Below are 15272 nucleotides of genomic sequence, written 5' to 3' on the forward strand. Positions count from 1 at the left end.
GGTCCATTCCACTGCTCGAATTTGTGACCTATAAGTCCCATGGAGACAACTTTACCTTGGTCCAAAGTTTCCCTTCAAAAACACTGTACAAAAACTTGATACAAAAGCTTTTAACATTTATGTTACTGCAACTGAAACTTGTCCACTCCAACTACATGAAGCAACAATATTAGATAAGACAGGATGAAATACAGCGTCGACGCAAGCCTCATCATATACCTTAATCTTTCTGATGATCTTACAGGATTTCGAGTCGTAAACATAAATGTATCCATCAGAGGAACCAGATATTACTTTCTCACCATCCAAGCTGAAATTGCATTTTATAGGGAATCCAGAAACACTATGGCCTTCATATCTCCAGTACTTGTCAAGTCCAAAAGGAGGTTTGGTAGAGAAAATTGCTATGTAGTTTCCATTTGATTGCGCTATAAATTTGGTATCAGAAGGATGGCATCTTATCGATGGACATGTATATGCTTCACCGTAGACCTGAAAAACATTCACAAAATTAGCCTTCTTTGCGGGAAACAGATTAGCATAATTTGGCATATCTGATGTGACACATCCCTGTGAGTTTGTGAATGTGGACGACTGACGTGTGTAACATGACAATAGACATACTTCAGGAATGCATACAAATTTTATATCCACCACTACTCTATTTGGTAGTTAATCCTCTCCATCTCTCACTTTGTTACTGGTCGTGGATGTGCACAACTTCGACAAAACTTGGACAAATATTCAAATGAATAATAGTGTGTATTAAGTAAGAGCAGAGATAAAAAGATGGGGACGGAGCAATAAAGAAGAAAGAGACCCTTGACTGAAAGATGAGAAGATTAGAAACTTCAAAATGGAGAACCTAGAAAAAGAAAAGGACCACCGGGAAAAGGACTACGATAGTTCGCTGGTTAATAGAGAATTTAGCTACAGTTGGTTATTTCCTCAATAGGCATGCATTTGCATAAACATTCATGAACACCTTCAAACGTTCGTGATTGCATAAAGAACAACAACATTTCTAACAAACATTAGGATGATGAAAATCAATCATGAAATGTGAAGGGAAATATCATCTTGACATTTTCACCTAAAGACTATAATTCATCACATAAAAAGTCAGGAATCAGAAGCATAAGGAAACAAACCAAAAGGCATTAGTGAAGAACTTTACCTGGTTAGATAAAGGGATTTCCCGTGAGACATCCCAAACAATAATTGAATTTTCACTAATATTGCTTTTGGATACATCACTTGATGAAATTATTCGCTTCGCGTCAACTGCAAATTCAGCATCAAGGATAGGATCAAGATTTCTCAAATAATTATGAACCACCTTCCCAGCTCTTATATCCCATATTTTAAGGTGACCTTTCGAACCTCCAGAGAGGAAGAGATTATAATTATGTGGATGAAATTTTACCACTCCGACTACTTGATCCTCATTGAAAACCTGGGTTTCTATTCCTCTTTCAACATCAATCAACCTTGATGTGCAGTCATATCCACAAGAGAGCACAAATAAACCATATGGCGACCATTTCACATCTTTGACAGCCCCATGGTGACAACTAAGTACGCGTGCTTTCTTCTGATCTCTGCTCCACACATTCCATATACAGACAGTTTGATCCATTCCGGCAGATGCTAGAAGGTGAGCTGCATGGTGAATAGCATACATGAAAAATCATGAACACAAATATGCTATTGAATCAGCAAAGTGCCACACATCGGAAAATAAACAGTAAACATCATAGGAGTTCACAACTAAATGTTTTCACGTAAGTAATCAAGTGAATCATTGGCTCACATTATTGTAAAATAGTCAAAAATATTGTGCTTGGTTAACAAAGCATTCTTGGGTTTTGAATACCTAGCAAAATATTTTCTTCTTGGTTTCTGAAAATGCTAAGACTAACCTTTTTTTTCCGACAATGTTCTAGTACTTCTAAACTTTTCACATTAGCCATTTGTTTTTCACAGCTTTTATATTATACAACAAAGTCTTGATTCATTTTGAGTAATTAGTTCTTTTCCTTACCATTTTGGTTAAGAACAAGAAAACTACTATCTCACTGATCCTTCTTTCAATAAACTTGGAAAAAGGGTCCACCTTTCTTGATATCACAAGTAAAAATACAAATTACATCAGGGCCCAAGCAAATGCTTTGGAGCAGTCCATGTGACCTGCTGGTCCAGTCTCATTCTAGTAAATGCGTGACGTGATGTAGTCCATTTGACAATGAAGTCTTAACTTTAGGGATTTGAAACCACAAGGGAGTCCTGAATCTAGTTCAACATCAAAGGTGACAAGTAATTATCAGGTCACGGAAGCATCCATGCGAAAAACAACAATATTTGCCAATTTGGATAAATATGATCATGAAAAAAAAAAGACCAACATGAAACAAAAATCAATAGCAGTACTTTGGCAGGGGTTAACCACTCACCATGACTTGTAGACCATTGTACAGCATTAACTGATCTTTTGTGTCCATCAAGAACTATAGAGAGTCTTTCTGGCGTGTGTATCATGTTCCGGTAGACTTTAGTTTGATCTCTCAAAGCTGAAAAAATATCATGTGGCAAAACTGAATCCAAAATGCTCCCTAAAACTGAGGACAAAAAAACTTCAAACCATCAGTTGCAGATAAAACTCAAATTGAATGCAGAAGATTGAGAGAAAAGGTGATAACTAATGCACAAAAATATTACTACAAATTTGCACAAGAAGAAAAGTTGCCAAGAGGTTCTTAGTTGCTTTCATGTTAGTAACACTTGATGTGCCTCCTTTGACACTTTGATCGGCAACACTGACATCCTCTAAAACCAAAGAACTTCCTCACAAAGACACCAATTGCAACGAAAAATTGATGACTTGCATAACAAACTTACATCACTAAGGTGAATGTTTGCCAAACGTCACGAGCTGAGTGCAGTAATTATTCTACTGAGACTATTGACACTAAAGCAACTGTTTAGATGATGTCTTATGAATTGAATTGCAAGAGAATAAGAGGAAAACATTAGCTAAGCATATGTGATGAGTGCCCAGAAGATAACCCCATTAATTTCACTTGCGTTTTCCAACCTGACCAGTATTTGAGCAGGTAAGGGGATTGCTCTGGAGTTTATTGAAGGATGACAGAATTCACAAGCCAAATTAGCCATTTTTTCAAATGGTGCTAAATCATCTGCTACCATTCCACTATTAAGCCACTTCTTACAAACTAGGTTTCGGCAAATGCATCACTGGTTATAACTTATCTGGTTAGGGATTCCTTCTTGCTTTCCACTGACAGTAGCGTTCGGATAAGGGTAGTTACTCTTATTCTTAACAAACAGCTCCACTAAGGCAGGTTAGCAGCCAAGTTGATGCAAGGATGCCGAGCTCGAGACCATTCACGCGTAGCCAAGCTCGGGAGTTGCAAGAACTCGAAAGTATGTTCAAGTCCATGGCCGTGTGTGAATGTGTTGTTTCTACGTCTAAGGGACTACATATATTGGTGTGTGAAGAGGGACCTTGAAGTGTGGCCGCACCTTGGGCACATATGGAGAGCATGTTGGACGTAGGACCGATCTGCCCCTGATCTGTGGCCAATCTGCTGAAGCAGATGCAACACATATCAAACCAGTGGAGTCTGCTCCTAACCTGTGGCCAATCTGCTGCCAATCTGCCGAAGCAGATGCAGCGCAGGCCAAGGCAGATTGGATGGAATTTCAGTCAAGGGCCAAGGGCAAGGGAGTCATTTATCACTCATTTTGTATTTCACTATATAAACAACATGTTAGGGTTATTTCTAAGTAGTTCATTGATGATATTTTGAGACTTCAAACACTTGTAATATTTTGAACTTCTCTCTTCCATTTGAAAGGTCCAAAACCGAAACTCACAAGTAGAGTGATACTAGTGTTGTATCTTGGCTAAAAACTAGGATCTTGGGGTTCATTGAATTCCTCTTGGTCCAAGTAAGAGTTTGATGTTAACATTCATTAATCTTAGGGTCCTTACATGTTGTTAGGGTTCTTAGATTCTTGAATATTGTATGTCAAACTATCTATCCATCTCTTTTGTTATTATTGTGTTGTTGTTGATCTTTGAAGACTAGTGAAGCCGTGTGGGGCTCTTTCGATTCACTAGCTCTCTTGTTAACATGTTGTTTTTGTTGTTAACTTCATCTTGTTCTAAAAATGTGATATTGAAGTCTAGTGAAGCCGTGTGTGACATATTTCGATTCACTAGCACATTGTTGTTCATCTTGTTGTTCTTGTGTTGGCTTGAATCTCATGATACACACTTAGTCTTGTATCATTTGGTATCAAAGCTCAAGGCTTGGTTTTGTCACTACAAAACCAATCTTGGGAAGCTCTTGGCCGAAAATGGTTGTTATATCTACAATAATTTTGTTTGTCTAGTTTGTTTCTTGTGTTGATTTCTTTCTCATCAACACAAAAGGTGTCTAAAGCTAAGTTGAGCTTAACATATTGACATTTCTATTGTGGACTTGAAGTGGTAGTATGATGAACTTGGAGTAGGCCGAGTTGTGTGTTGTTGTTGCTTGACGTTTAAAGTGGGCTATTGTTGGTGAATTGTGGTTGTGCTCTTGAAGTATTGTTGTGGTGTTCATCTTGATCTTCTCCTCATCTCAGGTCTTGACCACTATAAAGGCTAACATAGATCCAAAAAGGTTGCAAGACAAAGTTGTAAAGTTGTTTGTGAGAAGACTTGCCAACGTCACTTTCTTGACTTAACAACCACTTTTCCTTAAAACGAGGAGCCTTGTCTTGTGGAACTAGTAAAGTCAAGCCTCACCTTTTGAGTTGGAAAAAGTTGAAAAGTTACAAGACTTTACTTTCCTCCAAAAGCAAAGTCATCCATTACAAAATTGTGAAGATTAAGGCTTCAAGTTGATGAACAAAATGTATGGACCCGTGACCAATACCATGCTGCCACGTCACCTTAATCATTGTTCACATCATTAATTAAGCTCAATTTGGATATTCTAGTTTCTAATTATTGATTCTTCGTTTCTTCTAATTGACTCAAGAACTAATTAGCAAGCTAGTACATTCCTACTAGGTTGTCAATTAGTCCTTTAAAGCCTTGTATTCGTGTCATCGTTTGTTTGTGTGCTTTTGTCGTTTGAATACGTTGTAACTCCTTGACTCTAGTCCGACGGGAATTCTTTGAGTTTCAAACAAGAATCCACTCCGGACAAGAGCATACTCAAACCTTAAGGATTCATTGGTTACTAGCCAATCTACAGCACTTGTGGAGCTCGAGTATGAGTGATCCGAGAGAGTGTGGGTGAGGAGAGGTTTTTAAACTAACTTGTTTGTTGCTTGTGTAGGTGATACCTTGACAACGGAGGGAACCACGTCTCAAATCGTGGATTCTAATGAAATGGAGAATATGGTCACTCTTGAGGCTATGACTCGAACTCTTAAAAGGTTGAGTACAGAAGTAGGAGCCATAAGGGGAGAAGTGACAACTATTAGTGGGAGGCTTGAACAAGTGGAGAGTTAAAAGGAACTCTCGCCCTTCTACTCCTCGACATGTCTCGTCAAGTGGACATGATAGAAATTCCTCCGCCACCGTTACTCCCGAAACATGGCCACAATTACCAAATCCTTCACTAGCTCTACTAAATGCCGCAAGTCAAACCACTCATAACCCCCTAAACCAAGACTCCAATAGACCAACCTATTCCCAAACTCCTCAAGTTCCGCAAGAGGGACTTGGGCGTCCAATACCTCCACTAAATCCAAACCGCCCCTTCCAAGCTCCACTAAACCAAAGACCACCACCTCCACAAAACCCAATCCCTCCAAATCAAGTTCCAAATGTTCAAAAACGTCCCGTCCACTTTGAGGAATATGGTAGAGAGAATTATGAAGGGTATGGAGCCTTTGACGATGCTTACATGAGGGAGGAGGAGATGAGAGGGGGACGTGTGGATCCAAGAAGATGCCGAGGATATGGAGAAAGGGGAAACCGACACCAAGAGAGAGACGTAGGCATCAATACCATCAAATTAAGCCCACCTATCTTTAAGGGTGAAAGTGACCCCGAGGTGTATCTTGCTTGGGAGTCAGCATGTGATAAAGTTTTTCAAGTGAATGATATCTCGAAAGAGAAGAAGAGTTGTTATGCCATAGCTCACTTTGAAGGCTATGCTAACACATGGTGGGAATACGTCAAATGGTTTGGTAATGAATTTATTGATGGACAACCACCACCTTGTTTTCGGTTGAGGTACCTAATGAGGCAACGGTACCTTCTCGAGAGTTATCTCCATGAGTTGCTTGCTAGACTGTACAACTTGCGGCAAGGGAATCGAAGTGTGATGGCATATTATGATGAGTTTCAAAAACTCATGTTGAAACTTGATCATCGTGGAGCACAAATTAGTCATGACATCATTCGGTTCAAGTATGGGTTGAAAAAGAGATCTCCACTCATTTGACACTTCACAAGTTTGATACCGTCGAAGGTATTTTCCAAGCGGCTCTTGAGATGGAAAGAGAACTTAAAGAGAGGTCGTCGTTCAAAGCAAAGGGACAATCAACCTTGGGTCGGCCAAGGGGCAAGGATATGGTTCAATCCTCTTCGGGTTGGCCCAAAAATAAGGACCAACCCGCCATTACTAGGCTGCCCGAGTCCAAAATAGTCCACAAAATCCCTCCGAGGAAAGAAGCTCACAAGTATCCTAATCCTACAGGGTTCCAATGCTTCAAGTGTCAAGGTTGGGGGCATAAATCCAACGAATGCCCTAACCGACGCAATGTAATCCTTAGAGATGGTAGATTGTATTTCCTTGGTGAAGAAGTGGGTATTGAGGGTGATGAGAGTGAGGTCGAGCCTCAAGATGGAGAGACGGTCGAGAGGGAGCCACATGATGATGATGATGATGATTGTGAGTATGCTTATCCGCAAGAAGAGGAGTGCGTGGTCCCAAACTTTGTAGTGAGGCGTGCCTTGATTAGTAAGGCGATAGATGATCCTAGCCAATGGGAGAATCTATTTCATACTAAATGTCTTGTGAAGGAAAGTGTGTGTACTATGGTGATAGATAGTGGAAGTTGTGCGAATGTGGTTAGTGTTGCAATGGTGAACTTCTTGAAATTGCCGATTACACCTCACACTAGTCCTTACAAGTTGCAATGGTTGAACGAATGCGGCGAATTAAAGGTCACAAGGCAATGTGTGATACGTTTTAAGGTAGCCAACTACCATGACGAGGTGCTTTGTGACGTGATACCAATGCAAGCTTATCACTTGTTGTTAGGAAGGCTTTGGCAATACGATAGGTCGACCAAACATAATGGAAGGTCCAATCAGTATACACTTGAGAAGGATGGCCGAAGGGTCACTCTTCATCCATTATTGCCTTCTCAAGTGAATGAATTACACCAAAAGATGTGGGAATTGAGGGAAAAGGGAAAGAAGGCCAAGAGTGAGGGGAAATGAGGGGAATCCGAGAGAGAGGGAGTAGGGGAAGCCAAGGGGTCCCTAAATTCTAAGGGGCACGAGAGCATGGTGATAATGGCTAGGAGGAAGGAACTATTTATGGATCATGACGAGGACACTCCGATTCTTTTCTTGGCTCATTGTTTTAATACCAACCCCGCTAACGTTTCCATTTCTCCTCCTATTTCTCATGTTTTGCAGGATTACGAGGATGTCTTCCCAAAGGAATTGCCGAAGGGATTGCCTCCACTTCGGGGCATTGAGCGCCAAATTGATTTTGTGTCGGGCTCACAATTGCCCAACAAACCAGCTTATAGAAGCAACCCTATGGATAGCAAGGAATTGCAACGCCAAGTTAAGGAACTTCTCAACAAAGGGTACATCAAGGAGAGTATGAGCCCTTGTGTGGTCCCGGTGCTACTAGTTCCCAAGAAAGACAGGACTTGGCGCATGTGTGTTGATTGCCGAGCCATCAACAAGATAATGGTAAAATATCGTCACCCTATTCCTAGACTAAATGATATGTTTGATGAATTGAGTGGTTCGTGTTTGTTTTCTAAAATTGATTTGAGGAGTGGCTATCACCAAATCCGTACGCAACCGGGTGATGAATAGAAAACCGCCTTCAAGACCAAATTCGGTCTCTATGAATGGATGGTTATGCCATTCGGCCTAACAAACGCTCCAAGTACTTTCATGAGGCTAATGAATCATGTGATGAAGCCATTTATCAGAAAGTTTATTGTTGTTTACTTTGATGATGTGTTGGGTATAGTAAGTCCTTAGATGAGCATGTAAAACATTTACAATGTGTGTTTGATGTCCTCCGAAAGGGGAAGTTATATGCTAATCTAGAAAAGTGTTCTTTTCGTGTCCATGAGGTTGTATTCCTTGGGGTTTGTGGTGAGCTCAAGAGGGGTTGAAACGGATGAATCTAAGATTGACACCATTAAAAATTGGCCAACTCCCAAAACCGTAGGTGAAGTGAGAAGCTTCCACGGGTTGGCTAGTTTTTATAGATGTTTTGTCAAAGGATTTAGCACCATTGCCGCCCCCTTGACCGAAGTGATTAAAAAGGATTGGCCTTTCAAGTGGGGAGATGAACAAGCTAAGGCCTTCGAGGACTTGAAAGTTATGCTCATCTCGGCCCCTTTGCTACAATTACCGAATTTTGAGGTCGAATGTGATGCTAGCAAAGTCGGCATAGGCGCGGTTTTAATGCAAGAATTGAAGCCTATTGCCTACTTTAGCGAAAACCTCAAAGGAGCAACTCTAAACTACTCTGCGTACGATTTAGAGTTGTATGCCTTGATTAGAGCCTTGACCACTTGGTAACATTATTTGTGGCCTAAAGAATTCGTGATCCGAACGGATCATGAATCATTGAAGCATCTATGGGCACAAGACAAGCTTAACCGACAGCATGCCAAATGGATTGAGTTTCTTGAAACTTTCCCTTATGTGATTCATTACAAAAAGGGTAAAAACAATGTGATGGCCGATGCTTTGTCTCGAAAACATGTTCTTGTGTTTACTTTGTCGTCTAAGTTGATGGGTTTTGAGAGTCTCAAATCTTTGTATCCCGAGGACCCTCACTTCGCTCCTATTTATAGGGAAAGTGAAGAGTTGGATAGGGATGGATGGTTTCGGCTAGGGGTCCCAACCCTTATGCCAAGTTTGACGGCTACTTGTTTAAGGGAAGACGATTATGTGTACCTTCTAGCTTGTGTTGAGAGTTATTTGTGAGGGAAGCACATGATGGCGGTCTTATGGGTCATTTTGGTATTGATAAGACCCTCGAAATCTTGGAGGAGCAATTCTATTGGCCTAAAATGCACAAGGACGTGGCAAGAATTTATGGCCAATGTGTAGAATGCAAAGGAGCCAAATCTCGGCTCCTACCTCACGGGTTATACACCCCACTTCCCACTCCCCTACGTCCTTGGCTTGATATATCTATGGATTTTGTGTTGGGATTGCCGAGGACTAGACGAGGTAGGGATAACATTTTTGTTGTCGTTGATCGATTTTCTAAGATGGCACACTTCATTCCTTGTTCTAAAAGTGAAGATGCATCAAGTGTGGCCTCTTTGTTTGTTGAAAATGTTGTGAAATTGCATAGTGTTCCAAGGACTATTGTGAGTGATAGGAACTCTAAGTTCCTTAGTCACTTTTGGAAGTCAATGCGGGGTAGGCTTGGCACAAGGTTGTTATTTTCTACATCTTGCCATCCACAACCCGATGGCCAAACTGAAGTTGTCAATAGAACCTTGGGTTCTATGTTGCGGTCAATGGTTAAGGGCAACACGACTTCTTGGGAGGAACACTTACCTTTGGTGGAATTTGCATACAATAGTGTTATACATTCAAGCACGCCGCATGATGCCCTTTGAATGTGTATACGGCCTAAACCCCCTAACCCCTTTGGATCTCACTCCTTTGCCTAGTGACCTTATGACTAGCCTAGATGGAAGCAAGAAAGCCGAGGCCATGAAAAGGCTACATGAAAGGGTACGACTCAAGCTTGAAAAAAAGAACCAAAATGTTGCTAAGCGAGCCAACAAAGGGAGTAAGAAGATTGTTCTTGAACCGGGAGATTGGGTTTGGGTTCACCTTCGGAAGGATAGGTTTCCGTCCCAACGGAAAACCAAATTGATGCCGAGAGGTGATGGTCTCTTTCAAGTGCTTGAAAGAATCAATGACAATGCCTACAAAATCGACCTTCCCCCGAAATATCAAGTGCACAACACCTTCAACGTTTGTGATCTCTCGCCTATTGCCACGGTAGAGGATGAGCAACCATCAAGTTTGAGGTCAAACTCCCTTCAAGATGGAGAGGATGATGCAAGGATGCCAAGCTCAAGACCATTTACGTGTAGCCAAGCTCGAGAGTTACAAAAACTCCAAAGTATGTTCATGTCCATGGCCGTGTGTGAATGTGTTGTTTCTACGTCTAAGGGACTACATGTATTGGTGTGTGAAGAGGGACCTTGAAGTGTGGCCGCACCTTGGGCGCATATGGAGAGCATGTTGGACGTAGGACCGATCTGCCCCTGATTTGTGGCCAATCTGCTGCCAATCTGCTGAAGCAGATGCAACACATATCAAACCAGTGTAGTCTGCTCCTAACCTGTGGCCAATCTGCTGAAGCAGATGCATCGCAGGCCAAGGCAAACTGGATGGAATTTCAGTCAAGGGCCAAGGGCAAGGGAGTCATTTATCACTCATTTTGTATTTCACTATATGAACAACATGTTAGGGTTATTTCTAAGTAGTTCATTGATGATATTTTGAGACTTCAAACACTTGTAATATTTTGAACTTCTCTCTTCCATTTGAAAGGTCCAAAACCGAAACTCACAAGTAGAGTGATACTAGTGTTGTATCTTGACTAGAAACTAGGATCTTGGGGTTCATTGAGTTCCTCTTGGTCCAAGTAAGAGTTTGGTGTTAACATTCATTAATCTTAGGGTCCTTACATGTTGTTAGGATTCTTAGATTCTTGAATATTGTATGTCAAACTATCTATCCATCTCTTTTGTTATCATTGTGTTGTTGTTGATCTTTGAAGACTAGTGAAGTCGTGTGGGGCTCTTTTGATTCACTAGCTCTCTTGTTAACTTGTTGTTCTTGTTGTTAACTTCATCTTCTTGTTCTAAAAACGTGATATTGAAGTCTAGTGAAACCGTGTGTGGCATATTTCGATTCACTAGCACATTGTTGTTCATCTTGTTGTTCTTGTGTTGGCTTGAATCTCATGAGACACACTTAGTCTTGTAGCACAAGTGAATGGAGTAGTTATCTCATGTGGACTGACGGTCTGTATTAATTGTAATCTTATACACAACAAACTTCGGGTCACGGGTTTCCCACAATTTAAGCTGGTGACATAATAGCTAAGCATAAATCAATCAGCAATATAAAGGTGGCTCATTAATTAGGTTCTCAGCTGCAATCAGCAACAATAAGTCAATAAGTGATAATAGCAGAGAGATCGGGAGGAGCCTCTTTTCATTCAATAAACCATCAAAGATACTCCTCTCTTTTTCTTCCCCCTTATATTATGTTGCTCTTCTCCACCAGGACCTCTTCAGTTTGCTAATTCCTTGGATTAATAAAAGGGTTCTTAATATGCTTCTCTTAGTAATAAATGACTTACCATTGCTGAAAAATTAAAGGGCTCTTTTGGCAACAGTTAAACATTTTAAATTCATCGACTTCTTCTTTTTTTGATAATCGCGATGTCTGGGCGAGCTTTCACGCACCTCGACTAAATCCACGGGATACCTGCCAGCTCCCACGAGCAACAATACGAGGTAACTCTGTCCACCAAGGCTAGGACAGATGGAAAGAATCACTTAATATTTTTTGTCTCTACTAGGATTTGAACCTGAGACCTCGAGTTCTCAATCCACTTCATTGACTACTAGGCCACACCTTTGGGTGCTTCTTCTTATCTATTTCTTTTTTTAAATGTTAGTGGTATTACGTCAATAGTGAGCACCTCAACTAATCCACAAGTCTATTACATACAACGCACAAGCACAGGTGTGGGGTAATCCTATTTACCATGGTTAGAGAAGATACACCTATTGTTGCCAGCTGTAAATTTAGTACTAAACCCATTCCCTTCACGTCGAATTCATCTTCTTCAAAAGGAAAAAAATGACAAATTTCGGCCTTTTAGGCATAAATACTCTCTTAGTGTTTTGTTCAGTATTTACAAATATTAGTTTGATTATGAGGATTTCACGATATTCAATCTCACGTGAAATATCGATATATTGATGTGAAGATGTATGTAACAAGCCTTTTCTTTCCAAGTGAACTCCAAGGCCAAAAACAACTCCAACTTCCACACTTTCTTTCACTTCAACTTCAAGTACCTTTTTTTTTAAAAAAAGAAATCAACATAGATACTATCTCTTAGAATGAGTTAGAGTCCACATTGGTTGGGGAATGAACTGGTTGTCTACTTACAATGACTTGGACGATCCTCTCCTCATGAGCTAGCTTTTGTGTTTAAGACCCAGATGTCATATCTTTACTTGGTATTAGAGATAAGTTCACCTATATGAGCTCTCGATCTATGCTCCAGTTGCGTCTGGGCATAAAGGGGGTGTTAGTGGGGGTCAGAGTCCCATATTGACAGGGAAATGGATATATACATTTTGTCCATTTAAGTTTTCCAACTTTTCAGACAGCTTTTGAGAAGAGTATTACATTTGTTGTATCTAACAGGGGTGGTGGGACCAGGTAGTGTCGAGGGGGTTTACTTTGGGAGGAAAAATACATTGTATATGTATGGTGAAAATTATTTATATATATATATAGTAGATATTGAACCCACTGTGAGGTAGTGGTATGAATTGTGTACACTTTTTTTTTAATAATCGTGGTGTCCAGCCATCTTTCGCACACCTCGACTAATTCCACGAAATACCTGCCACCTCCCACTAGCAACAAGTATCAGTTAACTCTGTCCACCAAGGCTAGAACAGATAGGAAGAAATCACCTAGTGTTTGTCTTTGTTGGGAATTGAACCTGAGACCTCATGGTGCTCAACCCAACTTCATTGAACCACTAGGCCACACCCTTGGGTATGGACTGCGTACACTTTACCCTCCTCAGACCGCACCTTGTGGGAATACATTGGCTACGTTGTTGTTGTTGTAGTAGATGTTGAAACCCCTTTAACTTTTTTGTGTCTTTATTTTTTCATATTTTGAACCTTATAGTAAAATCCTAGCTCCACCACTAGCTTCTTGTGGTTACTTACATGGACTTCGTCAATCCTTCCCTCATGAGCTACCTTTTGGGTTGAGTTCTGCCCAGCCCAGGTGCTATATCTTTACACCAGCCAAAATACCTAGTTGTTGTAGTTGTGATTGGAACTTGAATCTCTAAGTTGTTACTCCCTTTACTCCCATTTCTCAACTCTTAACTCCTAAACCATGAGGCCTTGTGATTAAATCCTAACAAAAACAAAAACAACAAGAGCTTTGGTAGATATAGGTACATGACATGTTGTTGTTGGGAGGTGGCATGTATCCATGTAATTAGTGTTGCAAACTAGCTCAACCACCGTGTAATCAAAAATAAAAATACTAAAAAAGGCATAATGCATAAACATGCATTTTAACTTGCCTCAAATCACATCTATGACCTCCAACTTTGGGTGGATACAAGTAGGCACTAAAACTTGTAAAAAGTTGAACAACTAGACATGTACGTCCTCTGTGGCACAATGCACATAGGATGCCATGTAGGACCAGAATTAGCCACATAGAATGCCATTTAGGACAAGAATTGGTCATGTAGGATGCCACATAGACATATGTGTCTACTTTTTCAACTTTATACAGGTTCAAATGTTAGATGTGATTTGAGGCAAGTTAAAGAGCATGCTTATCTATTATGCCATACTAAAAACTTACGAAATTTCAACACCAACCAAATGGAAAGCTCATAACAATTTCCCATTTCCAGTAAAAACAGAGCAAAGGGACCATTTGCAAAACCTGGTGAACGATTAGGCAAAGCCATTGTGCTAGGTTCTGAAATTTTTTCAACTGCAACCATAGCAGCCCGCTCTCTCTTAGAAACATACCTTCCTGGAAGAGAATCTTTCGTTTGAGAATTAGTGCTCGGATTCGAATTCTCAAATTTGGCTCGTTGCGGTTGTGGCAATATGGGTACTTGAAGCTGAATTCCACCATTATATGAATTAGTGCTCGGATTCCAATTTTCAAATTTGGCTCGTTTCGGTTGTGGCAATACGGGTCCTTGAAGCTGAATTCCTCCATTATAATCTTCTTTATGAGACATTAAGCTCTGCGTACACTGTGAATTCACTGGGTATGTTAATGTTGTTGTTGTAAGTTGAATTTTACCATTTTCGTCTTCTTCTTCATCAGAGATTCCACCATAACTTTTACATAGAAGGTCCATTAGGTAAATTTGATGAAATTCGATCCCAAATTGATGAAGATCGAGCTGAATAATTCATCAATAAATCAATTCGAGCTAAAATTAGGGCAAAAAGTTTTGAGTAAAAGTATATAACAGCGGGAAAGGATCTTATGGAAGCTTAAATCAACTGGACATGGACGGAATTGGAGAGGAACAGGTAAATTAGGGGACTTAATTGTAATAGTATAAAATACTGATTGTTATTTAAGGGACTGTAATGTAAGGAAAAAATACTTATGGGCCTGAATTACTAATATCAGTTGTTACTTTTGCTGACAGCTAAGTACCATATTTCTAGCTGAATGTACAACCTGTTCGAGCTTGGTCGATTTTTTTAACTATATTATTTTTCAACAAGTTTGGTCTAATTCACTCCAATTAAAACTATATTTTTTTTCTTTTCACCAATTCAAACTAGTTGACAGGCATGTGTTGTGAATAAACTAAATAGTGGATATCCATTCAGTAATTGTGCAACTCCTGAAAAGCTAGTCATGCAATAACTTTCTATTATTGACAAGTAGTTATGCACAATAATCATGCATGAGTAATGAGTGTCAACTCACGTAGTCATGCACAGTGCAAATGATGACACACAGTAGTCATGCACAAAGACACATGGTGCACGTGTCAAGCGACACATGACAGTGATGCATGAGTGATAAGTGTCAACTAACGGAGTCACTCCTAAATTTCTCCACTCTTTTTCTTATGCCTATATATCTCATTCTGACTCCATCGTTTGTATTTTCTTATGTCTATATTTACCTCATTCTGACTTCATCATTTGTACTTCTTATGCTTATATATACCACATTCTGACTT

General features: G+C 40.1%; 1 protein-coding gene across 3 annotated transcripts; it reads right to left on the reverse strand.

Annotated features, from left to right (window-relative positions):
• Positions 1-24: 24 nt before the first annotated feature.
• Positions 25-14793, reverse strand: LOC107853884 (WD repeat-containing protein 25). Of its 3 annotated transcripts, none has more exons than XM_016698867.2 (4): positions 13997-14793; positions 2454-2618; positions 1178-1662; positions 25-492 (listed from the first exon to the last, which is right to left on the reverse strand). In XM_016698867.2, exons 1-4 carry the CDS (start codon positions 14424-14426, stop codon positions 118-120), a joined length of 1455 nt encoding a protein of 484 aa, XP_016554353.2. In that variant the 5' UTR covers positions 14427-14793; the 3' UTR covers positions 25-117. The 3 variants fall into 3 exon arrangements, with proteins under 3 accessions (XP_016554353.2, XP_047268507.1, XP_047268508.1); XM_047412551.1 differs by having other exon boundaries at positions 13913-14793; XM_047412552.1 differs by having other exon boundaries at positions 14086-14614.
• Positions 14794-15272: the final 479 nt, after the last annotated feature.

The sequence above is a fragment of the Capsicum annuum genome, chromosome 5 (assembly GCF_002878395.1).
Source record: "Capsicum annuum cultivar UCD-10X-F1 chromosome 5, UCD10Xv1.1, whole genome shotgun sequence".
Lineage (NCBI taxonomy): Eukaryota > Viridiplantae > Streptophyta > Magnoliopsida > Solanales > Solanaceae > Capsicum > Capsicum annuum.